General features: G+C 41.5%; 2 protein-coding genes and 2 non-coding genes across 7 annotated transcripts; 1 reads left to right on the top strand and 3 right to left on the bottom strand.

The window, feature by feature from the left end:
* Window positions 1–7,914: 7,914 nt before the first annotated feature.
* rps27.2 (ribosomal protein S27, isoform 2) lies at window positions 7,915–14,075 on the bottom strand. 3 transcript variants are annotated; one of them, XM_061818792.1, is made up of 4 exons: window positions 13,952–14,075; window positions 13,439–13,547; window positions 12,731–12,841; window positions 7,915–9,154 (listed from the first exon to the last, which is right to left on the bottom strand). In XM_061818792.1, exons 1-4 carry the CDS (start codon window positions 13,955–13,957, stop codon window positions 9,126–9,128), a joined length of 255 nt encoding a protein of 84 aa, XP_061674776.1. In that variant the 5' UTR covers window positions 13,958–14,075; the 3' UTR covers window positions 7,915–9,125. The 3 variants fall into 3 exon arrangements, with proteins under 3 accessions (XP_061674776.1, XP_061674777.1, XP_061674779.1); XM_061818793.1 differs by having other exon boundaries at window positions 13,879–13,975; XM_061818795.1 differs by lacking the exon at window positions 13,952–14,075 and adding an exon at window positions 13,907–13,936.
* LOC133501546 (small nucleolar RNA SNORA13) lies at window positions 11,555–11,684 on the bottom strand. Its single transcript, XR_009795220.1, has one exon. It is a non-coding gene; the product is annotated as a small nucleolar RNA SNORA13 (small nucleolar RNA).
* Window positions 12,946–13,079, bottom strand: LOC133501547 (small nucleolar RNA SNORA13). Its single transcript, XR_009795221.1, has one exon. It is a non-coding gene; the product is annotated as a small nucleolar RNA SNORA13 (small nucleolar RNA).
* On the top strand, window positions 14,019–27,144 carry rab13 (RAB13, member RAS oncogene family). 2 transcript variants are annotated; one of them, XM_061818791.1, is made up of 9 exons: window positions 14,019–14,106; window positions 16,228–16,366; window positions 16,752–16,812; window positions 21,032–21,092; window positions 21,172–21,249; window positions 22,572–22,661; window positions 22,898–22,963; window positions 23,046–23,096; window positions 26,277–27,144. In XM_061818791.1, the coding sequence occupies exons 2-9, from the start codon at window positions 16,243–16,245 to the stop codon at window positions 26,346–26,348; spliced, it is 603 nt and encodes a 200-aa protein (XP_061674775.1). In that variant the 5' UTR covers window positions 14,019–14,106; window positions 16,228–16,242; the 3' UTR covers window positions 26,349–27,144. The 2 variants fall into 2 exon arrangements, with proteins under 2 accessions (XP_061674775.1, XP_061674774.1); XM_061818790.1 differs by lacking the exon at window positions 14,019–14,106 and having other exon boundaries at window positions 15,875–16,366.
* The last annotated feature ends 510 nt before the right edge of the window (window positions 27,145–27,654 follow it).

A 27,654-nucleotide genomic window follows, 5' to 3' on the forward strand; every position in this document is an offset into this window, starting at 1 on the left:
TACCCGTAAATATAAAGCAAAGAGAATAACTTTGCCTTTAAAGGGGGAATCCAGTGGTTTGCATTAGCAATGTATCCAATAGGTCATGGAAGATGTACTCCATCTTGACCATGTGATGTTAAATCCTCTCTCATTTAATCGTGTTTTGAAAAGATTTTTATCGACAATTACGAATTTTCAGGGGCGCTGCGATTTTGCGAGTGACGTGACCTACATGGGCATACATGACGTGTTACATGCCATTCCAAACACTCGATTAGATGGGACACCATTATGTCCTGCGCTGATTTCTCGGATTTAACATCACACTGTCAAGATAGAGTACATATTACATGACCTAATGGATACATTGTTAATGCAAACCACTGGATTTCCCCTTTAAGTCCACGAGGTTAATGCTAACATACAAAGGGAAACACCATTGACGGACGGGCTAATGGACATGCGATTACAAAGGTGGCCGCAACACATTTAGACAAACAATACAACTATTGAACACTACTTACACTCAAAGGTATATCTTCTTTATCCTAAGCAGGATTTCACACTCCGGGGTTCCAAGAGGTGCCATCTTGGACACAACCACCTAGGACTGCCCACTCGAAACAGGTTGAGTTCTAAGATGCCGAACTAAAATAGGCTGTGTGGCCCGTCCAAACATTTACATTATCAAGGGTCCTGCATTATTTGTGGTGTGAATCCATATTTACTAAAAAATGTGAATTTTTAAAAGCACATCAGACAAAAGGAAACACCATTGACGGGCTAATGGACATGCGATTACAAAGGTGGCCGCAACACATGTAGACAAACAATACAACTATTCAACACTACTTACACTCAAAGGCATATCTGCTTTATCCTAAGCAGAAAAAAGACCAATTACTGGAGATTTTTGAGTCACTTACAGTAATTGAGCAAAAGTCAATCACAGGAAAATATGTCACCACGTTGTTTGTGGTGAATCGCCAGCTACCTTTTTTTTCCCCACTGATCCAGTTCAGTTGGCGACCTCGCTCAGTGTGCTAAGACCCCGTCATTATAAAGTATGACGCAAAGGTAACCACTGTATAATAAAAGTAAATAAACAAAGTAAAAGTGCTCCCACATTGAGTAGCAATGTTTTGCTTGCCCTTTTTGGAGTATTTTTATTGAAAATGTTGGTCCACCTTCACGACACCCCCACCACGATCTCTTGCAACCCCTCCTCCAGCTCCATCAGCATGGGACCTTTCCCGTTACTATATTCTGCAAGTCTGCAATAGTTAACTGGAGCAGGTGATGGAGCAGAGGAGGAAAAACGACTTCACGTCCACATGAACCTCTGGTTAAAAGCCCTTGAAGTGGACAGAATTCTGCTTTCCAGCTACTCTGTCACTTATCACCCATTAGAGATTCAAGCAGATGTCGCTGTTCAATGACTGTCGCAATCCAGACGTGATTAATAATTCCACAGAAGACTATAAATGTAAGTGCATGCGTGTGCGTCAAATAAAAAGGCTCCTCCTATACGTGCGCCTGATCATGTTAGAAACAAACTGCAGCACTTACAGTATACTGAGCAATTAAATCCTTCACCTCACATCTGCACTGCGGCGCATTTGTCCGCTTTAATCCATAAATGTTTCATGGCCGTACTGAACCCGACTGGGCCGTAACCCCTACAGCAATTTAAAGCCCCGCTGACATCCCTATATACATTGTAAAATAGATATTGTAATGAAAAATACATAAAACATTATTCACTTCAATGTCTATATGAAAAAATAAATATGAGCAGGGAGCGTGTCACCCATGCGCAAAGTTGCAGAAGTCTCATTCGACGTCCAAGTGGTAGCCATATTGCCTGTAACGTCATCAGCAGATGTTACACCGGGACATTTGCCATTGAAAACATGTAGTGGCACCTGCTATGGGACACGGAAGCTCTTTTCGTAGAAGAGAACATCTCACAATCGAGTGAAGTTAGCGGGGCAATATTACTCTATCGTTTCGAGCCATATTTAGATGATATGTGGATCACTTCTAACAACAGACTCCCCGACAGTATGTATGAGCCACCCCGGCAAAGCTATCCGCGCCGTCGCCGAAACTGTGCTCGGTGGACGCAGCGCCGGCGAAGTCGTCCGCGTCGGACGCAGAGCCGATGGGCACATCGACACATTTAACACTGCAGATTTACGTACGCAGATCTTTTGCTACATTCTGAGAGGATTGCCTCCCCACCCTAACTATTTTTTTTTTTTTTTTGTAGCTGTATACACACCTACCTGTCATTTGGAACCCACGCAGCTCTCGTCCTTTGCACCCTTGCAATCCATTTTTCATGACGAACTGCGTCTTTGGGAAAAGTACGAAGAGTAAATTCATCCTCCTGAGTGTTCGAACAATATCGAGCAATACAACGAGCTGGCAATTTGGCAAACACCAAGGTAAAACTAGTATTAACACACGAGACCGCCTATGTGTGCTCCTGCTGACAACGTCACTTCCTGCTTCTTCTCGAAAACAAATCTCTCGAGAAGATTTTCATGGCGGGAGTTTCAAAACGCCATATATGTCAAAATCATGTTGTGTGGTGAAAAGACAGGTGGGTCCATTCCGGCTGCCTTCTTTTTTTTTTTTTTTTTAAATTAAAATTGTACTAAAAATCAGGCTTTTCGTGTCAGTGGGGCTTTAAAGTACTCTATTTAGTTGACAAATACAACTTGGCCATAACCAACAGAGGCGCTGTTGACTTTCAAATGTTGCAGTTCGTACTTTCAAGAAGTGAAACAACGCTAGCAAGCTATGGCTATTTTAGACAAAGCGTGTAATTGGCTAATATACCTTTTCCGAGAAACCTAACACAAATATCTCATGTGTCTAAAGAGTTCCTTTTTTTCCCCTGTGGTCCTTCTCGGTATGTCACTCAAGCTTTGTTGGGGGGTAATGGGGGGTGGGGTGGGGGGCTCATTATTATGCAAGAAGCGCATTTCGGTAGGCCACCACCATTTGCTCTGCCAATGGGTGCTGTTGAAAAAAAGCTTTGGGAAAGTTGAAGTCATAATCGTTTAAGATTTGTCGTTTACTTTAGATTACAATTGCATTGGGCAGCCATGAAATTAGTGTGGTTATCTCTTGGTTGTCTTTACTATGACAGCCCAAGATTTTATATTATCAATATTTTTTGCAAAAAAGACCTGCAACCACAGCTTCTTTTTTTTTTAGCATGGATTTTTTTTAGACGTACTGTGTAAAATAAAGGTGGCAAAAGAAGGGAAAACACTACATTAGGGAGAAAAAAACTTTTTCACAAGTGCCTTTACAGTTATTAATCAAATTATCTGAAAATGACCCATGATCATAATTTTAGAACAGCACAAAATGTCTGGATTGCTAATTAGTATTTTGATGAATGGCCTTTAAGCAAGCATGTAATTTTCACATCATGGATTAATCTTTTTTTCCCAAATACAGTACCCAACTATTTCTACCTAGACGTGTATTACTTTTCATACATACGTGATTTTAACTGTGGGTCTTGAAAAGATGATCATGGACACCACCACAGCAGTCAAGATGGTGAGATAGTGGAGCACACATCCGTCTCACAGTTCTGAGGTTACTGGGTTGGAATCTCTGCTGAGGTTTTCCCTGTGTGGAGTTGTTCATGTTGTGCCCGTGATAGATGTATTTTACTCTCGTACTCTCTGGCTTCCTCCAACACTGGAAATTTAATTGGCTCAAAATTTTGTGTGTATGAGTGCAAATGTTTTTTGTTTTTTTTTTTTGGTAGTAGCCAAATGCCCTGCGATTGGCTGGTGAAATTAACAAATGGACTATAACTAAAGCAGACTTTCTAACAGAACTTGATTTCCTCACTGACCTTATTTGACAAGCAAAGAATTCTACCGATGGCTTTTCTCAACGGACAGGATGTTTTTATGCAAGAACCCCCCCACCCCCACCCTCAGGCCTTCTGGTCCCTAATGGCTGTGACTGTCCAAACTCCGTGTAAGCGACTAATGAGGTGAGTTTTTCTTTTTTACAGCGCAAACCATCTGCTCGTGTGTGCAAGTAGCTTCAAAATGAGCACAGTACTTGAGCACTTTGCCCACGGTAGCGGGACACACTTTGGTTTCCATCATCTCCATAGCAACGCCAGCCTCCCACACCGAATCCCTCTGGCTTCGTGCAGCGGGGACATCCCGGTGGTAATGTAAGCGAGAGCGAGAGGGTTTTTAATTGACCTATTTTTTCAGACAGTCGAATTGGCATAAAAGGAGAAGACGATTGAGTTTATTAATGATCCCGCTGGGTAGTCGTGCAGCGCTGCATCCCTCCCCTGACAGGACTCCTACTGCTGCCACTTCCATGACACTACCTGGAAGTCCTCAGCACTCACACTGCCAAGCACCTTCCCACTGTCTTCCTTTCTCTCCGTCTGATGTTTTGTCTCTTTGCACATCTGAAGGTCTTCGCCCTTTATTATTATAGATGAGACAAGGCTCCTTTGTGTTTGTGGTTGAGTTGTGGGGGGGCTGTGTGTGGCCCCCCCGGAAATGTGGAGGCAGTCAAGAAGTAAACGGACAGCCCAGAGCACTCCCACTTGTTGGGCTTTTCCACTGCGAGGGTGTCCTGGTGCTAATCTTCTTTTTCAGCAGAATTATTCTAAGGCTCATCGATTGCTCTTCGTTACATAACTCCAGCAACACAAGTGCCTACATTTTATTGTGCTTTTTTTATTTCTTGGATTTTTCCACTTCAAGGCTACTCAAATACAGCAGAGCCCAACACACACACGTATTTGCCGTTCAGGACACATGGATTTACCTTTTCCCAGTGTTTAAGAAATGTTTTTCCCACCCAAATGCAATTATAAACTAATATTTTAATTATCAGCAGATAGATCTTTGCATCAGTAGTTTAAAGTACAACCTCAAAAAAATACAGTAGCTCTCCGAGTACCCTCATATTGAGCAACAGTAAGATATACATGTACATTTTCCTCCCGAAATCCTATCATCAGGCTACGAGTGGGTTAGAGAGAGAAATTTTCCATTCCTGTGGAGAAACAACAATTTACATTCTACACTGGAAGGCCAGAGGCGAGATTGAAAATTTCAGAATGGAAAGAAAGACATGCAAACCACTTCAGCGACTGACCTGCCCGCTGTATAGGCAAAAAGGATGAAAACAAAATTTACCAAATACAAATACAGTGGTGCCTTGAAAAACAAGTGACATGAACTGTTTTTTGTTTTTAAGATACGAGTCATCGTTCCACAGATTTTTTGTTTGCAAAGAAAAATTCGAGATGAGAGCTCTATGATGGAAGTAAACAAGTGAACTCAGGTCACGTCAAGTAAGTTTGGCAGGCAGTGAAGAATTCTCTCTCACCCCCCCCCCCCCCACCCCACAAAAAAAAAGAATTCATGGCATTTATTGCCACTCGTAGCTGAAATCTACTGCCAAAACAGAGAATTACAGTATGCATGTATTTAAAATGACCAGACAGCGAAGCCATAAAGTTATGCGGAAATGTGGTCTTGTAACACTGCAATGGATGAGTTTGATCACAAATGCTGGAGCAACACATTTAGAAAGAAAATAGAATAATCACAAACATATTCTTCATCCTCTGCCTCCAAGTGGCCAAGGTACACATACCTGAAGGAGAAGCACAATCTCCATTGAAGTGAATTGAAGCAAGAACACAAAGTGGCAAAAATGGTTCCTGTACACACATATACCATTACTGTATCATTAAAGAGGAAAAATATTAGTTCTACATTCCTTATTAAAAATCATTACATTTTTTATTTTTCAGGGAGGCTGAAATGAAATGCGTGGCGATGACTTGAGAAACGAGTGTTTTGTGTTCCACTCATGGTCACAGAACAAATAAAACTTGTACCTCAAGGCGTCTCCATTTACAAATGCAGTGCGCACATGCAGTCAAGTCAGTCACAACATGCGACATATCTGTGGACAAGCTTTGAGATTTTGGACAAGGATTCCCCGGAAGCTGCATGTCGTTACCATGGAGACAACGTGAGGCCCGAAGGACCTGGCTCATCAATGTTCAGTTCAGTGGAAACTGTCCGGCAAGTTCTCACATAACATGATGCATGCACAAACATGGACTCGTCACTGTGGCTTCCTCGTGGTTTATACACCCAATGAGTCTGTGTGAGGTTTCATCTGAAATGTTCACTGAACTTCATTTGAAGGCTGAGCGAGACTGCACATCAAGTCATCCAGCCGTGAAGTGTCAAGACTTTTGTTTTCTGCACTTTTTCAATTGAGCAGCAGTGCAAATCTTTTTATCACAACTTTGTGGGTTCTGACAAATTCAGCTATTTTGGGGTAAATTAAATTAATTCTGCAGTATAAAATGGATCATTTGTTTAAAAAAAAAAAAAAAAAAAATCAGTCTCACCTTTGGCTCCATGGTGACATGTAGAACAAAGCTATTTAAAATTACTACATTGGACACGATCATGTTAAAGCCAACAATAAAATGAGCATTAAAGGTCTACTGTCATGAAATACACGATTATTAGTATGTGATTAATGAAAAAAAAAAAAAACGGTACCCGGTATGGATCCATCCATTTTTTCACCACAAAACATGATTTTGACTTATATAGCTTTTTGTAACTACCACCAAGAAAATCCTCTCCAGGGATTTGTTTTGGAGAAGAAGCAGGAAGTGACCTACAGAGAAGTGGCACATTCAAGCCGTCTCATGTTTATACTAGTTTTAGCTGCTGGAAAGTAGCTCGTTGTTCCTTCATGTTAGCCAAAATGCCAGCTCGTTGTATTGTTGGATATTGTTCCACCACTCGGGAGGATGGATTCCTCTTCATACTTTTCCAAAAGACCCGGATTGTCATGAAAAATGGATTGCACAGGTGCAAAGGATGAGGGCTTCGTGGGTTCCAAATGACAAGTAGGTGTGTATACAGCTACTTAAAAAAATAATAGTTGGGGGGGGGGGGGGAGACGTAATCCATAAGTCAGGGGTGCTAAATGTGTCAATGTGCCACCCCGTCCGAAGCAGTGATCGGCGGACGTGGCGCTGGGCTACGGTGGCTCATCTGCATCGCGGAGGCGGATTGGACGGGGAGGCGGTTTGACCGCGGTGTCGTCGTCACTCGCGGGCGGCATTGTTTATCACCGCTGAGGAGTTTGATCAGCCAGGGAGGTGGTTTGGCCGCATGCGGTTCGGCCATGAGCCACATATCATCTAAATATGGCTCGAAACGATAGGGTAATATTGGCCCGGTCAATTCACTCTGTTGAGATGTTTTCTTCAAAAAGAGCTTCAGTGTCAGAAAAGGCATGTTCGTCTCCCATAGTAGGTGTGGCACAGCATGTTTTCAATGGCGAATGTCCGAGTGTGATGTCCTAACCCTACAGAAGATGCAGCCAATATGGCCACCACTTGAATGTCAAATGAGAAATCCGCAACTTTGCACATGGATGACGAGATGGCCGCTCATATTTATTTTTTTGTATAGACATTGAAGTGAATGTTATCTGTATTTTTCAATACAATATTTTAGAATGTTTATATCCGTGACACTTGACCTTTAAGTAAAACCGGCACAATGGTGGCATTACATGAATTAACAATGAATATATTTTACTAAGATGGTTCAGACGGTTTTGACTGTGTCAAACAAATCAGAATCACGTTTGTAGGTGCAATTAAAAAAAAAAAGTACATCTCGTTTGTGAACATTAGATTGCATTTCATTAGTCTCGTATTTCATCGTACAAGAACCTGCCACCCAAACCAGTTGAGTGCAACAGATGAGAAAATAACTTGAATAAATGAGTGTCACCATTAATCAGTGGCGATGTAAATATGCATGAAGATTTTTGCAGTGCAAGGGGATGAAAACACATGGCACGTAATCAAAATCAGTTCCATCGTCACCTTTATTTATTTCGTTTGGTCAAGGAACAGGACAGCAAGATAAAACCACAGGAACATGGAAGACCTCGCGAGAGAATAATTGTTGAGCATACAATTTGAGATACATGACCAAAAATGGCCAAACCCAAGTAAGCCAACAATGTTCCCGCTTTAAAAATCACATTCCAGCAAATGATATTGTGCAACTTTATAACTATTCGCCAAAAGCATATGAAAAAAGTGTCATAAAAACCATGTATGAAAATGTCTTTAATATATCAAATCTCAAAGCAAGTCCTCCACAGAACTAAACAGAAAAGAGGCTGCATCTAAGCCAAGTAATGACTTAACTGTTGCATTATTTGACAGGTATTAACACTTTAATGAATCATGCAGTGTTGTTTCGACACACACACCAATATTGGACCAAGGATTTGTCATTTCCAAGTTAATCCACAGTGTGTCTCCCTTGCTCAACATGGTTTGAATTGGTTATTTATAGCAGCTTTTCTCAACTGTTGTCCAACATTTTCCCAATGTTGAAAAGTCAATTACATTTTCATTTGTAAAAAAAAAAAATATACATACAATAATTAACCCCTACCACCCCCCCCCCCCAGAGAATAAGTTGAGTAGCCTATATTATACTTTTTTAAATGCTTGAGTTTGAAATAACACCAAAGGCATCACCATGCCAAGCCATGATGTCTACCAGCCAAAGACGGAGCTGCAAAGTACATGTTTACAGACAAAACTTGTGGCTAGACAACAAGGAAGTAACACTTCTCACTTTCCCACTATGTACCATCTGGTAACTTGGCACACGTCTGTACTGTATGTGAAAACTCTGAATCGAAATGCATGTAATTCTATAACGAGCCATCTGTGACGCAGTCATTGGTCCCGGAATAACAGTTGAGAATCACAGACTTAATTGTTGCACTCATCCCCTCAATCTTTCATGTAAATAGTTTTGCTCATTTGAATTCATTTTAGCAAGTACACACAAAGCACTTTGGCAATAATAAAGGTTAAAAGCATTGGCTTTAGTAGGAAAAAAATGATTAAAAGGCAAGGGTGTAGCAGAAAAGGCTAAACATCTCCGTTTAACTTTTATCACACGCTCTTGCTTTCCTGGGCTCCTTGCTCGACGCCACAGCAAAGGCACAGAATGAAAAACGTTGGGTCATTTTCAACTCTGTCGCTCCGATCCAAGTTAGTGTTGTTTCCTTCTGAACGAACATCCTGGGAAGACACGGAGACAATCTAATAAAGAGTCTAATAAAAACCTAAGGGGAACCCTTCCAAAATAACTTGGATCATTAAAGAATAAACAGTCACTTTATAAATGTACAATACGATTGCCTCCTATTTCAGATAAAAGGTCAAGTGGATGATTTTTAGTACGTTATTAATGAAAAAATACCAGCCTGTATGGACCCATCCATTTTTTCCAACCACAAAACATGATTGACGTATATGGCTTTTTGTAACTCCCGCCATGAAAACCCTCTCGAGGGATTTGTTTTTGACAAAAAGCAGGAAGTGATGGAGGAAGGTGCGCGCTCAAGCAGACTCGTTTGTTTCTATTAGTTTTACCTGCGGGAAGATAGCTCGTTGTTCCTTAGTGTTAGCCAAAATGCTGACTCGTCGCATTGCTGGATATTGCTCGACCACTCGGGAGGATGGATTTACCCTTCATAAGTTTGCAAGAGACCCGGTTCGTCGTGAACAATGGATTCCACGGGTGCAAAGGACGAGAGCTTTGTGGGTTCTAAATGACAGTTAAGTGTGTATACGGCTACTAAAAAATAATAATAATAGTTTGGGGTGGACCACGTAATTCATCTCTCATAATGTAACAAAAGATCCACGTACATATGACCGGGGTGCTAAATGTGTCGATGCTCTCGTCGGACAGTTTCTGCGTCAGACTTGCCGGCCACGGCTTGGGCGCCGCGCTCGTCCGCCGGTCACGGCTTTGGCTGGGGTGGCTCATCTCTTGCGCAGCGATGGCTTATCACGGTGCCGAGTCAGGCCGCTTTACGGTGTTGTTTCCAGACCCCAAACGTACAGTACAAGAGATCTTTCACAAAACGTTATATTTTTTAATTGCTAGACTATATAGCCAAAAGTGTTCACTCACCCATCCAAATAATCTAGATTAAGTGTTCCAATCACTTCCATGGCCACCAGTCTATAAAAATAAGACACCTAGGTAAACTGAGGTTTGTTTTTTTTTTGTGTTTTTTTTGGGGGGGTGGGGGGGGCAGTCACACAATTGACCAGAACTTCGCGATGGACACATTGAACACCCCTGCTGTATACAGTATGTCGTTATGAGGGCTCTGTGAGCATTACGCCATCTTCAAAAGAGCCAGGTGTGGCTTGCAAACCATAGGTTCCCGACCCCTGGAATACGGTATGGGGTTCTCGTCAGAAGCTGGGCTCGGCCTTTTAGTCAAGTCACAGAAACTGAATGCTGCTTCATTCAAAGATTTTGGACAATTCATTACTGCGAACTATATGGGAACAGTTTGGAGAAGGCCCCTGACTTTTCCAGAGTGTAACTGCGCTAAAAGCAGGGTGCATTAAAAAGGATGAAGTCTGTTGTGGATGAATTTGACTGGCATTAAAAGTCCTGATCTCCACCTGATGGAACACTTTTAGGATGAATTAGGAGTTTAGGTTGAGAGCTTCTCTACCTCACAAATGGTCTTCGGGAAGCCTGATCCAAAACACCCTTTAAACGTACTCCTAAAGCTTGTGGACAGCCTCCCTAAAACACTTGAAGCCATTTTCGCTGCCAAGGGTGGACCGACGTCATATTGAACTCTATGGAATGGGATGTCACTTGAGTTCATATGTCAAGGCAGGTTACTACTACTAGTTTTAGCAATATAGTGTACAAATATATGTTATGCTGCTCGAGCTCATTATTTGTCAAGCTCCCTTCTTTTTAAAAATAAATTACCAGCAGCAAACAATGTGCATACAAACACTAAAATAAGTGCGCTTGCTGAGACTGTGGACATTTTTGGCTGTCAGAATTTAACGAGTACAGGAGGCCTTCACTTCGCAACATGACCTAGTCGGCAAGTTGAATGTGTACCATTTCACAAATGTATAGTAAACTTCTGAAACCCTGGCATCTGGGTTTTGGCCTGTTTTACTCCCACTTCGCCCACTTGGACAGGCTCTGAGGTTAAACAATTGGGAGGTCTGATTTTCCTGTGAAGTTTTAACATTGAGGTCGTGTGAAGACTGACTGTGATGTCCACTTTAAACTCCACAAACTTTGCATACTTATTTGGTGTGCAAACTGTGCCACAGTATAAAAATCGAAAGACAAACTCTGTATACCCGATAAGAGTGACATCTAGACTAATGTGCTCTCTCCAGTGCCGGGGGGGAGAAGGAAAGGGGCGTGCCAGGTGCACCGTTAGCATCTACAAGTGCAGCTCACGGTTGCCATGGCAGCAATACACTGGCAAAGGGATCCAGTAAAAACAAACCTGGATCCGTGGCTTTCTTGGTCTGTCAAGTGCTGCAAAGCTTCTTCCTGAGCAGCCACATTTCTTTACGACCACCTTTGCACACCATCAGCCTTCTGGGTCCGTCCCCTCCACATAAATGCTGAGAGTTGTTTGTGCTTGCAGCTGAATGTGTTCAAAATGCATCGGTGATGAATTTCCACCACAGCTGCAAGAATCAATGTGTGCCTTAGTTGACACCCTTTTCACGACTGATGCAATGAAAGGGCAACACAAAGGCAATGATTTAAGACGGATTGGGTATAGACCGGCTGTGTCACACAGCCCAAATAAATTGTAGCAAAACACTTAAAGGCTCAGGATGGAGTGAAGTTTGATTTCTGTCAAAATGCGAAGCTCCTGTAATGCGCATGTTAGCACCCCAATGTGTTATGTATAAAATCATTTCCGACAATGAATTGTACAATACTCAAGAATACAAAATAGGCATGGGGAACTGACAAACTGTTGAAAGCTAAACATATGCAGAAAAAAAGAAAGTAAAATCCACTGCACACTTATTTAAATTTGCATTTAAGTCTGTAAAACTGTTGTAAGCATCTTTAGCAAAAGAACTTTGCATTTTTTGGATTGAGGACTCCCCCTACAGTCCACAAGCATGTATACTTTTTTGAACCCATCAGCAGAAAATTAGCACTAATATTCGGCATGGCAAGATTTCTCTCATATTTATACTGTACACTTGTTAGTGCACAAAATAACAGTAAAGCTAGCACTGACACTTGCTAGCATAATCACAAATCTTGGACACAACGATAAATACAAATATGTTAACGCTCTTAAGATGAATGCCGACGAAAGTACAATTCTGAATTCAAGTAAAACACCGGGAGGAAGATTGTTCTCACCATCTTTCGTTTTGTTTTTGCATTTAGAAATGCACATGTTCTTTTTTCCGTCAGTGAAAGTGAAGAATCATGACTCATCTTCACATTTTATCTTTGTCATTTAGAACAATATTTTAGAATCTGAATAACAGTGACAGTGGGTAACTAATCTCTACACTTGTACGGCAGCTAAGAATGTTATACATTAATTGCAGATTGTATAAAGTAACCTTTTTAATCTCCATTTTGTTACAGTGGAAAAAAAAGGTTTCACAGAGTTAGCCTTTAGAGCTTCCACTATATTTTAAACTAAAGTTGGGTTGAAACAAACCACAGTGTCATAACTATATTAAAGCCCCACAAGTAGTTTAAGAGTGGGGGGGGGGGGTCAACCCCCAAGTGTGCAGTTGCATGCAGACTATACTTAAAATGTTGCATACCTTCTGTAAGGCGAGCTTTGCCGCCCGTAGGCTGACAGAGGACCGTTGAGCAGCCGACACACAATACCACAGTCTGAGCGTGACTGAACACAGTGGTGATCTTGTAGCAACCTGAAAGCATAAAAAGCAAGCATTACACATACATGTGTGTGTGTGTGTGTGTGTGTGTGTGTATATATATATATATATATATATATATATACATACATATGTATGCATATGCTTGTGGGAGCACTAGGAAAGGAGTACATTTCAAACTCAATTCAGTGCCCACCACAAGAGTCAGTGTATGCCTTATCTGACACCCCCATCACTACACAGATTAATGAGAGGGCAACACATAAAGGCAAAATAAAATATTTGAAATCCAATTTCAATGTTCAGTAGGATTTAGCTCGTATATTTAATATTTTCTAGACATTTATTGAGGCATAACTATTATTTAACTAAAAACTTTCTTTTGACTTTGCCGTAATAGCCAATGTAGTTTATAGGGGAGAAAAAATGTTTTATGAACACTTAGTCCGACACTACATAACTGAATTTTTTATTATACTCATCGTAACAGTGATACTTGGGAGAGAAACGTGTTTTTAGGTGGTACTTTGCATTAAAAAAATTGACAACCACAGTTTATTTACATCCAACGCTGTTTTCACATATTACATATTTGAAAATTATTGAAACCATGTTAACAAACACACCTACCTGGGCATTTGACGTCCATAAAATAGGAATTTGGGCTCTGGACTAGACGTTTCTTTTTGTGTCTCCTCTTCTCCTCCTCAGAGGAGGGATGCAACAGATCCTTTGCAAGCTGCAAGTTCAAAAGTGTTTTTTTTTCCAGCTTAATCATGAGAAAATAAGCACTAACATTGCTGAACGAGAACCACAAACATGAAGAGTCTTTATAAAAGTTTAACTTTGGCAACCTGATTAGAACAACCATCTTTGAGTAACGAAACAATGTAATCATGTTGAAATAATGCCGTTTATGTTGAGGCTGAAGGACAGACAGGCACGCATCGACAACGTGTGGCGCTTAATCGTCCACGTGTCTCGCCATATTGTGTGTTTTTTCGGCTCATTCCGTCCGCATCACGCGCTAAGACTCGACGTAAATTGAAAAATTCAAAACACACATTTACCCTAAAGTAATTCCAGCAGTTTACATACTTTTAAACAGCTGACGACTACTTGAGTATACGTAACCGTACTTACGGGCATGTCTGGACTTGTTTGGACTCGAGACGGAAATAGACGCGAGACGACTCGCCGGAAGTTGATATATAACTTCACGTGACCCCGGAACAATTACTTGTAAAGACGTTACAGTCCGGTTTTGGTCAACTGTTCTAAAGTTTTCTACTAATGAGGTACTTTATAGTTTACTAATTATTATTATTATTCATATTAATGAAAGCTATCAATTATTACCCCTGCTTGGAAATTTTAATGAGGAATAACAGCATGTAAGATAAGTTAATCAACAAACTTATTTTACCTATTTTACGCCACCATGCCAAACGTTGCATAAAGGGAAATATTACCGAAATTTTATTTTTCTATGGTTGTATACCAATAGCTGTCCAAATACTCACGAGAATCCCAAATTATCCAGATATTTCTAAAAATGTGTTGGGTGAGTATGCCATTTAACCCCTGTCCTGCCCCTGTCCACCACATGGTTACAAAAAAGTGGGGTTGATGAACATAATAGTCAAGTAACCTTCACAAGTGTCTCCAACCCATGACTTGGGACACTGAGGGTAAGCAGAGCTGCAGTGTTATGTCAAGGTCAGGGTAATCCTTTCATCAATCCATTTTCTGAAGTGCTTTCAGTATTAGTTTGGCCGTCATAGATTAACGTTACAACAGCATTAGCCAGTTATAAACAACACTTTGTTAATCAGTAAATTGTTTGAAATGATGGGTTTCTTGGGTTCCTGTAGTCCTCTATGAAAGCAGACTAATTATCTTTGTATTTATTAAAAAAAGACTTAAGTCACAAAAGTATCTACTTTTACTTAGGAAGATAGTGGTCAGCAATGTTGCCTAATTTCTAATATCTTACTGACCAAAGGAGTAACTGAATCGTGATCAATTTAGGCCTTTATGCTATGGTCAATTTAAATTAATTTTCTGTTTTTTTTAAATAAACATTTATTTCTTTAAAATTATTATGTATTATTTAGAAAATAATAGATTAATCAATTATTAAAAATAATAGTTGGAACCCAACTTTACAGACTGCGAAAAAGAACAGCTAACAACGATAAATTGTACACTACTACCTCAATAATTGAGTATTTTTATCATCCATCCATCCATCCATTTTCTTAGCCACTTATCCTCACAATGGTTGCGGGGAGTGCTGGAGCCCATCTCAGCTGTCAACGGGCAGGAGGCGGGGTACACCCTGAACTGGTTGCCAGCCAATCGCAGGGCACATGGAGACAAACAGCTGCACTCACAATCACACCTAGGGGCAATTTAGTGTCCAATTAATGTTGCATGTTTTTGGGATATGGGAGGAAGCCGGAGTGCCGGGAGAAAACCCACGCAGGCATGGGGAGAACATGCTAACTCCACACAGGCAGGGCCGGGATCGAACCCAGTTCTTCAGAACTGTGAGGCCAACACTTTACCAGCTGATCTACCGTGCCGCCCGAGTATTTTTATCATTATTATTTAAATGTCTTTATTTATTTATTACTCAATAAATTATTTGGAAGACTTTTTTCCTCTTTTACTTTACTAATATTACTCAGAAGGGACGGTATTCTTACTTGAGTAAAGTTTTTGTTTCCTCTATATTACAACTGGAGTTTATCTGCGTGTGTTTTCTCCGGGCACTCCGTTTCCTCCCACATCCCCAAAATATGCATTAATTGTGGACTCTAAATTGGCAGTGGAAGTGTTTGTTTCTATGTTGTTTGTTTCTTGGCAGGCAACCAGTTCAGGGTTACCCGCATCCTCCCCGAAGGTAACTAGCAATCCTGCGACCCTTGTGAGGATAAGGGGCTCGGATGATGGATGAACGGAAGCACCTCCAAAGTTCTTATTGAAGGCATCCCCAAATCTGTAGACATTGAAATGGCGCCACCTACTGTGGTTTCCCATCAAGGCACGTCTGAGAGATACTCCCACGAAGCTCCCACCACGGAAGCTTTTTTGTGTGCGTGTGAGCGTGAGTGTGTGTGTGTAGGGGGGGGGTCAAGCAGCAAAAAAACACGTCTACACATTGGAATGTTTATAAACGGAGTCAAAGAGAGATTTTTGTCTAAAGTAAGGCGACTTTTTGCGCGGTGATGTGTGCGGATGTGAAGTACTGGTCAACAACGCTGGTCAAGCCAAACCGGACAGAAACGAGGCGCTGAGGGGGATCCGAGTTCGCCGGCGTCAAGTTTGACAAGGAAGGGGACGGGGGGGAACTTTTGCAACAACAAAAAAAACAACAAAAGACGAAGGAATTCTGTTAACTTGTCGCTTTGCAGGAGCATCTCTAAACCATGGCGAAAAAGTATGATTTTCTCTTCAAGTTGCTGCTGATTGGGGACAGCGGAGTCGGGAAAACATGTCTGATCATTCGCTTTGCTGAGGACAATTTCAACTCCACTTACATCTCAACTATCGGTAAAATATTTGTTTTCTGTTTGTTTGTTTTTTTCTGTGTGTGTGTGTCATTTTACGATTGACACACTCCTGATCTACTTTTTGTTGTTGTGTCTAGACTGGTCCCTGCCTCCCTTTTTCACAATTTGTTCTTCTCCCCGATCCAATTTGTGAAGTGACGCATAGACGCGTCCAATTCCCCTTCTTCCTCCCACACTCATTCCAATCTTTCGAACCATCTTTCCCCGAGGTCTACAACCAGTCTCCACCCATGCGGACGATGACCTATATATGCTCCACTATGTAACGTGTATATGAGTGGGTGTGTTCAATCCTGAGGTATTTTACTAATTGTTCGCCCCCCCCCCCGTCCCACAACCCCCCCCCCCCACCCTTCTTTTCCCAGGCATCGACTTTAAAGTTAAAACTATTGACGTGGACGGAAAGAAAGTAAAACTGCAAGTATGGTAAGAGATGATGCTGTGTTTTGACTCTTTTGAGATGTACCTCACATCACATTTGTTTTTATTGTGTACACAGTATACTGTATACCATCATAATAAGCACATGCGCAATAGTGAGACCTGTTAAAATAGTTTCAAATATATTATTAAATGTTAAAACCTGGTGGCACAGTGGTTCAGGTGGTAAAGCGTCGGCCTCACAGTTCTGAGGACCCGGGTTCGATCCCGGCCCCGCCTGTGTGGAGTTTGCATATTCTCCCCGTGCCTGCGTGGGTTTTCTCCGGCCACTCCGGTTTCCTCCCACATCCCCAAAACACACAACATTAATTGGATACTCTAAATTGCCCCTAGGTGTGGTTGTGAGTGCAGCTGTTTGTCTCCATGTGCCCTGCGATTGGGTAGCAAACTGTTCAGGGTGTACCCCGCCTCCTGCCCCTTCGCAACTGGGATAGGCTCCAGCACTCCCCGCGACCCTCATGAGGATAAGCGGCAAAGAAAATGGATGGATGGATGTTAAAACCTCTGTCATTGCAAATACAGTAAAGATAATCCAAGGGGTAGTCTTGTATAAAGCACCTAAAATCGGTACTCGAGTAAAAGGCCAAGTATTTTAACAGAAAATAAGTTCTTGTATCAAATAACAAAGATCGGTAGGGGAAATGCAGTGGAGTAAAATTGTACGTGTTATTTAGGAAACTCAGCAGGTGCGGGGAGGGATAAAACACGCAAGCATGGATAGAACATTTAAACATAAATTGAGAAAGCCAAACTTCGAAGCTCTCGACTTGCTCGCCACCACGTCACCCAGCTGAGTTTCTACATTACATTGTAATGCAGTATTATTTAGCTAAATTCGATGCAAAAAAGGCAAAAGTTAAAAAATGACAACCACAATCGTAAAAAAATGTATCTCCACGACTAAATACATCTCTGACAGAGCGTTAATTTAAAAAAAAACATTCATATTTAATCTCATTAGTTTGTTCAAGGGTGACATTGTTCTGGCTTATGAAAAATCGCAGAGGCAACCAACCACAGCATTCATCTCGGAGTTCAATAATTAGCCATATGTGGTACATAGTGTAGCTTGTACGTTGAGGGATAGAAATGTTTGATAGAATGATAAATGATAGATGATACAAATGATAAATTTAACTACATTTAAATTTAATTAAAAATGATACATGATAAAAAATGAAAATCTACAGTCCTACTTGTAATAGTATAGGGCACTCGCAAAGAAAAAAAAGTTTAAAAGTTTTGGAAAATGTAAAAATAATACAAAAGAAATTAACTTTGCTAATAATGAAATGGCATTTAGTGTATGCTGGATAGCTGGAGTCGTAATGCTTTCAATGTCAGTCTGGTTTCTTCCCTTCACTACCTCCATATTCTTCTCACCTTCTTCTCTCAACAGCCCTTGTTTGGGTTTCCAAGCAACACTCCCAAAACACTATAAATACAGGACTGAATTTGGCATTCTCGTGAGTGGCGCTGAGGTTTTGCGAGATTTGGTTTGCCAGTCTTCATGCGTGGGCCGAGCTTGATAGCTAGCCTGTGAGAGACCATTACGTAGACAACAATGAAAAAGTTTTAATCACTAATTAACCCCTCCGTACAGGGCACTTAACCACCCCTCCTGAAGTTACGTCACCCCACGTGTGCTAACCTTAGACAAACAATTAGCAAAAATGGTGGCGCAGGAAGAAAAGACTAGAGCGAAAATGTCCGATTTACCAGCTGATTTCTCACTCGCATTCTTAGCTAACAGTGAAATATTGTTGAAAAGCAGACAGCAGGGCTTCAAGTATTTCAGCGAGGGATATTTCAATGGTATTTACATGCATATCGACGGAGAAACGATTGATATGAGCGCAAGATGTTTCCAGAGTCAGAGGAAGACCGAGAAGCCACATAATATAATATATTATAACCCAAAGACGAATTCGTCATTGACAGTTTCTTATTTTCGTGTCACCTATCACACTTGTGTGCAGAATCTGTACGTGTATTTGTATAGCCGTTTGTGAACCGCCGTATGAAGCAAAAGAAGGCAAGGCTTGATTTACGAGTTGTTTCTCTCGTTTTCTTTGTGTTACGTCACGCGCTCCCCTCAATAATTATTCTTGAATTAGTGCCGAACCTACGTAAGTCCCGACCGAGTACGACAATCACTACTTTAGTGTCCTCAAACATCCTTCCTTCAGTCTTAGTGTCTCGGTGCACGTCGAAGGCTTTTAGGACTGCTAGTCCGGTTTAGCTTAGCACACCGCCAACAAAGAGACACGTTTGTGCAGTCAGAAAGTATCGCTCAACACAGATCAAGTGTGTCAATCATTCACACGTAGCTATGTTATGCAAGCGAAGAACTGCTAATTCATTTATATGAGACATGTATTGAAAATCAAATATAGGGCATACCTTCGTGCAAACATAGTCCGGTTTACCGTAGCTCTGTAGCCGCCGAACAGAGACACATTTTTGCAGTCAGATCATTGCAAAATATCGCTCAACACAGATCAAGTGTGTCAATCATTCACACGTAGCTATATTATGCAAGCGAAGAACTGTTAATTCATTTATATAAGACATGTATTGAAAATCAAATATAGGGCTTACCTTCGTGCAAACATATCTGTTCCGGTTGATTTTAGATGGATTCAGTTGATCATACGATCTTCCACAAAGTTTGATACATCGAAGACATTTTTCTTACTCGGTCTTCTGTTCTGGTTGATTTTAGATGGATTCAGTTGATGATGCGGTCTTCCACAAAGTTTGATCCATCGAAGACATTTTTCGTACTGGGTCTTCGGTTTTGGAAAGGGTACGAATTGAACTCCACCAACTAGCCTTTCAGGATACCTGTCGTCACTATTATAAAGTCCGTGACTACACCTCTTAACCATATCTATTGTTAAAGAACCCAAATACGCGATAAAACGCTAACAAAAGCTATACTGGACCATGCAACGTTGTCTGAGGGAACTGCGGGGGCAAAAAAAGGGGGGTGGTTTATGCAGATCTCTGGCCTCTGATTGGTCAGCGATGCGCAGGACGCAATTTCTACGGAGGGGTCAATTGGGAACCATCGCTGCGTTTAACATTTGTTTTTCTGTAAAAAACAAAGAACCAGAAGACTTCTTATTTTTTAAAATGTTTAATTCGCATAAGGGTCATAGAGCACACTAACATTAGAGGTTATTGAGGATTTTAAGTTGGAACCCCCCCCTACTATGACAACGTATAGGTGTCAAACTCAAGGCCAGGGGGACAAATCCGGCCCATCAGTTAATGTTATGTGGCCCGGATAGGCAAGTCATGGGTGTTAACTTCCATGATCCTTGCTAAAATCTCTACCAAAATTTCAAATTTCATGAAAAAATATGAAGAGGTGATTAAATATTTTTATGTTTTCACAATCATAACGGGCCTCTGACAGAAACCGTAACTACAATGTGGCCCACGACAAAAATTTGTTTGACCCCATTGTACTATAGTCATTAAGAATCAAGCTGTCTCAATACCCGCATCCTTTGTTTTTGTCTCCATTTCTTTTTTTCTTGAAAAAATTTGAAGCCATCAGGCTCTTGACCTTTTTCTCTCCTTGCTTGCGTGTAACTTACATACCTCATCATTCCCCAAGACTCCCACCCAACTGTGCATTTTCTTCAACAAAGGAAGGGTCCTCAGGGGGTTGCAAATCCCCCCTACACATCAATGATCACTCGCCAAAACGGTGCAATATTTGAAAATTATTTTGGTGCCCCACCCCCACGCTCAATCCCCAAGCAATTCCACCCTGTGCAGCCTCACAAAATGGAGCTGCCTGAAACCAACACTTGGATCTCATCCACGGCAGCAACTCTTCATTGGGAAAGAAAAGGTCACAAAAAGCCAAACAAACACCCAGATTTAATACTTTGGTGCTCATGCAGGACTGTGGCTCAAACAGAGATATTTAATGCAAATTTTATCAAGGTCAAATTGTTGAATTCCTCAGTGGTTCCACGTTGCTTCACAATGACATGATTTCCTTTTCTGCTTGTAACCTCTCTGCTGTCACTTCAAGTCAGATTCATTGTTTGCGTCTGCACACATTCTTGGCAAGAAGATGGCAGCCATTTTGTTCCCTGCCAAAATTTTAATAATGCATCCCGCAGATCAAAAGTGCAGCCCTGCCTTCTGTCCGCTCTGTTTTGACCGCTTTCGCTTCACGCAGGGACACGGCGGGCCAAGAGCGCTTTAAGACCATCACCACGGCCTACTACAGAGGAGCCATGGTAAGCCCTGGACTTGCAGGCCTGAGTGCTCACAACATCCTATCAAGTAGATGACCTCCCTCTCTTACTTCTCTGCCAGGGCATCATCCTGGTCTACGACATCACAGACGAGAAATCCTTTGAAAACATCCAGAACTGGATGAAGAGCATCAAAGAAGTGAGGCTATTTTGCCCCCAGGAAATGTATGAATATAGTGGTTTCGCTGTGTATCATCCATGTTAGTCATGAGAGTCTGCCTTGACTCACTGTAAGTACTGCACGGCTGTTAAAGACATACTTCTGCTTTACTTGAAACATTTTTACTCACTAGGCTTCACCATACATCAAATGAGATCCAATACAAGAGGTGTACAGTATTCGGCATCACAATGAGTAGTATTGACCATATGTAATCTCCATCCATCTGTTTTTCTTCGGTACTGGTCCTCATTAGGTTTGCATTAATCTAGCGCATATCCCGTCTGACCTTCGCCGAGAGGCAGGTTATATATATCACTGCTTAGCAGTCCGTTGCAGGCCAAATTCAGACAAACGACCATTCACACTCACATTCACACCTATGGACAATTTTGAATCTTCCATTCCAATCTAGAGGCATCCATTTTTTCCAGATTGCAGCGCTGCTATTTGATTGACGTGGTTTGGGCATATTCAGGCGACACACCCGGAGAGTTCGGAGCCAAGAGAACGGCTTGAGTTTTAACAATTTTGAAGCCTTGTTTTTGTTTTTTTTTTTATATGGGTATGACGGTCTGAGGGCTCCCCCGTGCTGAAAAGTCTCCTTGTGATGAATGCGCATGCGTTACTAACGGGAACTCTGGGTACGTAGTAGACGCTTACTGGAAAATCACCCGGTCTCATTGTTCCCCGTCTTCTACATAGAGGGCGCTAACATGCGTTATATCCTATCCTTAACCTAACCTTAAAACAAAAGCTGATAAAAAGATATACACATATGTGTACGTTCGCTGTGTTCGTTTTTCTGAGACGTCCATAGCCAACATGAACACTCGGCGACAAGTTGTCGAATGGCACATGTTGAAGGATGGATGGGGATGTTTCAGACTGGCCGGATGTTTGCAAAATACATATATGCATGCGCAGTAATCACAAGGAGACTTTTCAGCACCGGGAGTGCTCAGACCGTCACACCGTATGATTTCTTGAATCTCTTACATTTGGCAGGTTTGTTCACAACACACTTCTCTGCGGTGTGTCAAATTTAATTTTTTTTTTTGTTTGTGCTTCACAAAGTATTTAAGCCCTTTACGTGACGTGTTGACTTTCCAAACAGATGCAAATCCACTCACCTCGTATCGAATGCTATCCCAGCAATCGAGGCTTCAAAATAAAAAACTGGAATTGTGTTTGAAACATCCATCATCTTGTTTGTTTGTTTGTTGGCTTGCGATCTCCCTGCCAACATCTGATGCAGCTGAACTCAGCCTAATAAATCCATTTCACCTCTTCTTTCCCAGAATGCATCAGCAGGGGTGAGTCGAATGTTGCTCGGTAATAAGTGTGACATTGAAGCCAAGCGCAAAGTTACCAAGGAGACAGGAGAAAAGGTGAGCTGACCCAGACAGGAATGACCATACTGTATGTGCAATTTTGTTTTCTGCATTTTTCAGTCTCTGTGACATATATGAGCGCTTTTCGACAGTGATGATAACAGGGAAGGATTGTTTGCCCAACACGCACGCATTTGGTAGCTTGCCGCTGTGTTTACTTGCGATAAGAAACAGGAAGTGATTACAATCTGTATCCTGGCACTGCGTAATTATGTCGCGTTTGTTGTTTACAGCTGGCTAAGGATCACGGCATCAAGTTCTTTGAAACCAGCGCCAAGTCTAGTATTAACGTTGAGGAGGTCAGCTGCAATCCAACAAACTTTGTATCATATTGAGCTGTGCAAAAGACACTAACGTTCTTTTTTTATTTTCATTTTGTAGTCCTTTCTGTCATTGGCAAGAGACATACTTCACAAATCCAGCAAGAAACCTGTAAGTCCAACATTACAGCAGGGGAGGGCAAACGTTTTTGCTCCAGGGTCACATTTGATTTTATATAACAGAACGCTTTTACCTATTTGTAAATGAGGTAGAAAAAATACATACTGTAATTTCTTATGTGTAGCGCGCACCTTTATTCCCACCACAATTTCCAAAGGTCAACGGTTTGCATTACTGTAATTATTATGTAATAATGATAGTACATTTTTCACTCTTTTTATTTTATAGGCATTTGCTAAAAATTAGTTAAGTTCATTTTTTCCCTCATTAATGTACACATGCACATCATGTTGGCAGAAAAACAAAATCAGAATTGTTGAAATTTTTGCACGTTTGTTAAAAAAAAGAAAAACTAAAATATCTCAAAGCCATAACTATTCAGACCCATGGCCCAATATTGAGTACAAGCACCATTTTGACCTAGTACAGCCATGATTTTTTGGGGGATGATGCAAAAAGTTTTTTCACAACAGGATTTGGGAATCTTCGGCCATTCCTCCTTGCAGATCCTCTCCAGTTCTGTCAGGTTGGATGGTGAACGTTAGTGGGAAGCCGTTTTCAGGTCTCTCCAGAGATGCTCAACTAGGTTTGAGTCAGGGAAATGGGTGACCATTCAAGAAGAGTCAGTGTTGTTCTGAAGCAGTTCCATCATTATTTTAGATGTGTGCTTAGGGTCATTGTCTTGTTGGATGTGGAACCTTGGGTCCAGTCTGAGGTCCTGAGCACTTTTCAGTCGAGTTATCCCTTTTCTTTGCCACAGATTGCAACCAGTTGTCCTGCCCTTGCAGCTGAAGACCACCCCCACAGCATGAGGCTGCCACCACATACCAATTAGAATTAAGGCCGAAAATTTCTGTCTTGTTCTTTCCAGATAAGAGAATCTTTTTTCTCACCATCTTGGAGGCCTTTGGGTGTTTTTTTTTTTTTTTTTTTTTTTTTTAACAAACTCCGTGTGGGCTTTCATGTGTCTTGCACTGAGGAAAGGCTTCCGTCAGGCCACTCCAGCATAAAGCCCAGACTGGTGGGGTACTGCAGTGATGGTTGACTTTCTAGAACTTTCTCCCATTTTCCGACTGCATCTCCGGAGCACAGCCACACTGATGTTTGTCTTCTTCTTTACCTCTCTAACCAAGGCGCTTCCCACTCAATTGCTCAGTTTGGCCGGACGGCCATCTCTAGGAAAGGTTGAGTTCATCCCAAACGTCTTCCATTTAAGGATTATAGAGGCCACTCTGCTATTAGGAACTTGAAGTGTAGCAGATTTTTTTTTTGTAACCATGGCCAGATCCATGCCTTGCCACAATTCTGTCTCTGAGATCTTCAGTCAGTTCCTCTTACCTCGTGATTCTCATTTGCGCTGACATACGCTGTGACCTGTAAGGCCTTTTGAAAACAGGTGTGTGGCTTTCCTAATCAAGTCCAATCGGTTCAATAAAACAAAGCTGCACTCCAGTTAAGGTTTGCAACCATCTCAAGGATGATCAAAAGAAATGAACAGCACCAGAGTAACATGACTGTGACAGCAAAGGGTCTGAATACTTACGGCTGTGTGATACTTCAGTTATAACCCTGCAAAAAAATTTCAATATGGGGTTTTATATTTTCTGTTATTTTGATTTCTTTTATTTGATCCCCCAAGAAAAGAGTACCAGTCACATCAATGAGGAAAGGTGATTATTACCAAACTGTTGGAAATCAAACCAATTTCATTGTAACTGTAGCGTCACACCTCCATCCTGGTTGCTCAGTACACGGTGTATACCATAGATATAAAAACATGTTCACACCTCTGTTCAAATCCCCTTTTTTTGCAATATAAAAAAGGTGATCTAGATGACTCATTTTAAAACTTTTTCTACCATTGACATGTTTAAATCAGGGGTGCTCAATGCGTCAATCGTGAGGCAGTCTTGGTCGATCACGGGACGGCGTGGCAAAAAAAAAAACGTCAACGCCAATGTTCCCTCTCAACTGCGCGCGTGCGCAATTGTGCACCGCTGATGCAGTCTCTTTGCAGATGTTCTGCATTGCGTGCAAAAAAAAAGAAAAAATTCAATGCAAATTGAAAGTATAACATACAGCTATTCAGTCTGTGGCACTGAGGAAAGGCTTCCATTGGGCCACTCCGGCATAAACCATAGACTGGTAGAGTACTGTCGTGATGGTTGACTTTCTCGAACTTTCTCTCATTTCCCGAGTGCATCTCCAAAGTGCAGCCACACTGATGTTTGGCTTCATTTTGCAATGTGATTTAACGAGTGACGGATGACTGGTTGTTACATCCAATGACGCAATTCACATACGTACTGCAAAAAATGCAAATAAGCCACTGGTTTCTTTTAGGCAGCGCACGGAACTTTCTCTAACAACGACTGGTGCTGTGCCACACTCCTAGTTTACCTTACACCCGCCCCTCTTAAACATGTACACTCATCATTACAAATGTTACAGTACTTGCGCAGCCCATCAATGTGTTTTATAATGACAGTGTCCACCACCGCCGCTTTAGTTCGCAACACAGTCTGGGCAATGGAGAGAAAAGACGAGCTAGATCTGCTGCTTATGTTTACTTTCGATATCAATGGATAAAGTTGAAAAAGAAATGCTGTTGTTTTAAGATGCAATGGCTGTCGGAGTATGTGAATAATAAAAGAAAAAGTGGTTAAACTGGATGAGATTTTCTCTTTTCCGAGTGGGAAAGGTCTTTACTGAAGCCAGCCAAAGTAGAAAGTGCAGAATGAGATGGTGTGTAATTTTAAAATTCCAGCTTGGCACAGCCTGATCCAGGATGAAAGCACAGACAATACAGTCCACAAAAAGCTAATTCTGTATTTTAAATATACATATATGTTTATAAGTAGTATACCGTCGTCGGTAGCTCGCGAGAGGCTGGCTGCTTGAAAAGTAGATCTTGGAGTAAAAAACTCTGGGCACCCCTGGTTTAAATGATGAAAAATGACATGAATTTCATCAAATTTGGCATAATTATCAGTTTTTGTGTACCCTATTGAGCATTCATTTAAAAAAAACGTCCAACAATACAGAATATCAGCTAAAAAGCGCAAGAATATTTACAGATTACATTTTAAAAGCAGGTGATATTTGAGGGAGGGTTTAAGGGATTCTGAGCAGGTCCTTCATGTCCTTTTTCTGTTTTGCTCTGTTTAAAAGGCTCCCACAGGCCGTGAGGTGAAGATCACCAGCAGCACAGAGAAAAAAACTTCCAAATGTGCTCTTCTCTAGACACGGAAAAACACACAAACACACACTCACTGTGCCAGTTTCCCTTCATCTTAACAGGACACATGATTATGAATCTGACACACAACAAGTCTTAGGTCTCCATCTGGTGGCGCACCCTTCGCCAATATGTATGGCACATTTCTTGATCTTTGTGGTGTCTCCACACAAGTGCATTGGATTCCATTTCCCAACTTCAAACTGTAGGTGTCGAATCATTTCAGCGAGGATTTTCAATCCATTCCACTCATTTCTACTTGTGGCCAGTGCAGTATGTTTTCACACCACATCACCAAATGCCGAAAGAGAGAACAAGTGAGTGTTTGTGAGACGCGATTGTGCTATCTTTAAGACGCTCCCAACGTGACCTCCAACACGCTCTACTATCTGTTAGTCTCGGTTACTCTCGCTATGAGCCTTGAGCATTTCATTCATTCATTCATTTGTTACATGTTTAGAATCAAGCACAGGTAGCACATGGACACAAGACATCAAGAAACTAAATATGTGGAAAAAGTAAACGTTACATGAAGAGACTGGTTACGTGGATGTTTGAGGCAGTCACAAGTGCAATATTGAAGATGTGAGGAGATAAGATGGATGAAGCAAGTAAATGAGTCAGATGTGAGATTTGTGAGACCGTCTGGGGAATTTCCTGTTCACTCAAAAGGACTATAAAGTACAGTACAGCACCTCACCGTTTGGTTCCCTGCTAAAACACATCCTGCATCTTGGTAGGATTCACTCTGCCGCTGTTGGTTTGTGGCCACACTTGTTGCATTAAAAAAAAAAAAAAAACAAGAAAGAAACTGCTGTCTTTTTTTTTGTTCCTTGAAAACACTCCACTAACAAAAACAACTGCTTGATCAATACTCATCAGTTCGGGCTCTTTTTTCTAGATCCTTCATTCCTTGTTCGGGACGTGACATTTTTCACACAAATATCCAGCAAAAGTGATGTATTGGACCCATAATAGAAGACCCAGGATTCGTCCGTCTTTGCCTTATGTTTTACGCTGCTGTTGTGCCATCCTGCAATCAGATTTAGATCACTTTCACATCTGCTGGCATATTTCACATCCTGATAGTGATAACTGCTTTCAACACAAAGGGATGGGAGAGGGCAGCACGGGAGGCTCAGCTGGTTAAGCGTTGGCCTCACAGTCCTGAGGACCCGATTGGCTGGCAACCAGTTCAGGGTGTACCCTTGCCTACTGCCCGATGACAGCTGGGATAGGCTCCAGCACTCCCCGCGACCCTCGTTAGGATAAGCGGCAAAGAAAATGGATGGATGGGAGAGATGAGTGTCA

Source organism: Syngnathoides biaculeatus, chromosome 5, assembly GCF_019802595.1.
Source record: "Syngnathoides biaculeatus isolate LvHL_M chromosome 5, ASM1980259v1, whole genome shotgun sequence".
Classification (NCBI taxonomy): Eukaryota; Metazoa; Chordata; class Actinopteri; order Syngnathiformes; family Syngnathidae; genus Syngnathoides; species Syngnathoides biaculeatus.

What these genes read in the sequence shown, in the direction of transcription:
- rps27.2 (XM_061818792.1), bottom strand. An exon ending in TATGGACGTCAAATGCCCAG is followed by an intron (nt 12,842 to 13,438) that starts GTAGGTGTGTTT and finishes TTATGCTTTCAG; the next exon opens with GTTGCTACAAGATCACCACT. An exon ending in CAAAGCTCGCCTTACAGAAG is followed by an intron (nt 9,155 to 12,730) that starts GTATGCAACATT and finishes GTGTCTTCCCAG; the next exon opens with GATGTTCGTTCAGAAGGAAA.
- rab13 (XM_061818791.1), top strand. Translation starts at nt 16,243, where the DNA reads ATGGCGAAAAAGTATGATTTTCTCTTCAAGTTGCTGCTGATTGGGGAC. An exon ending in CTAGTATTAACGTTGAGGAG is followed by an intron (nt 22,964 to 23,045) that starts GTCAGCTGCAAT and finishes TTCATTTTGTAG; the next exon opens with TCCTTTCTGTCATTGGCAAG. An exon ending in ACAAATCCAGCAAGAAACCT is followed by an intron (nt 23,097 to 26,276) that starts GTAAGTCCAACA and finishes TCTGTTTAAAAG; the next exon opens with GCTCCCACAGGCCGTGAGGT.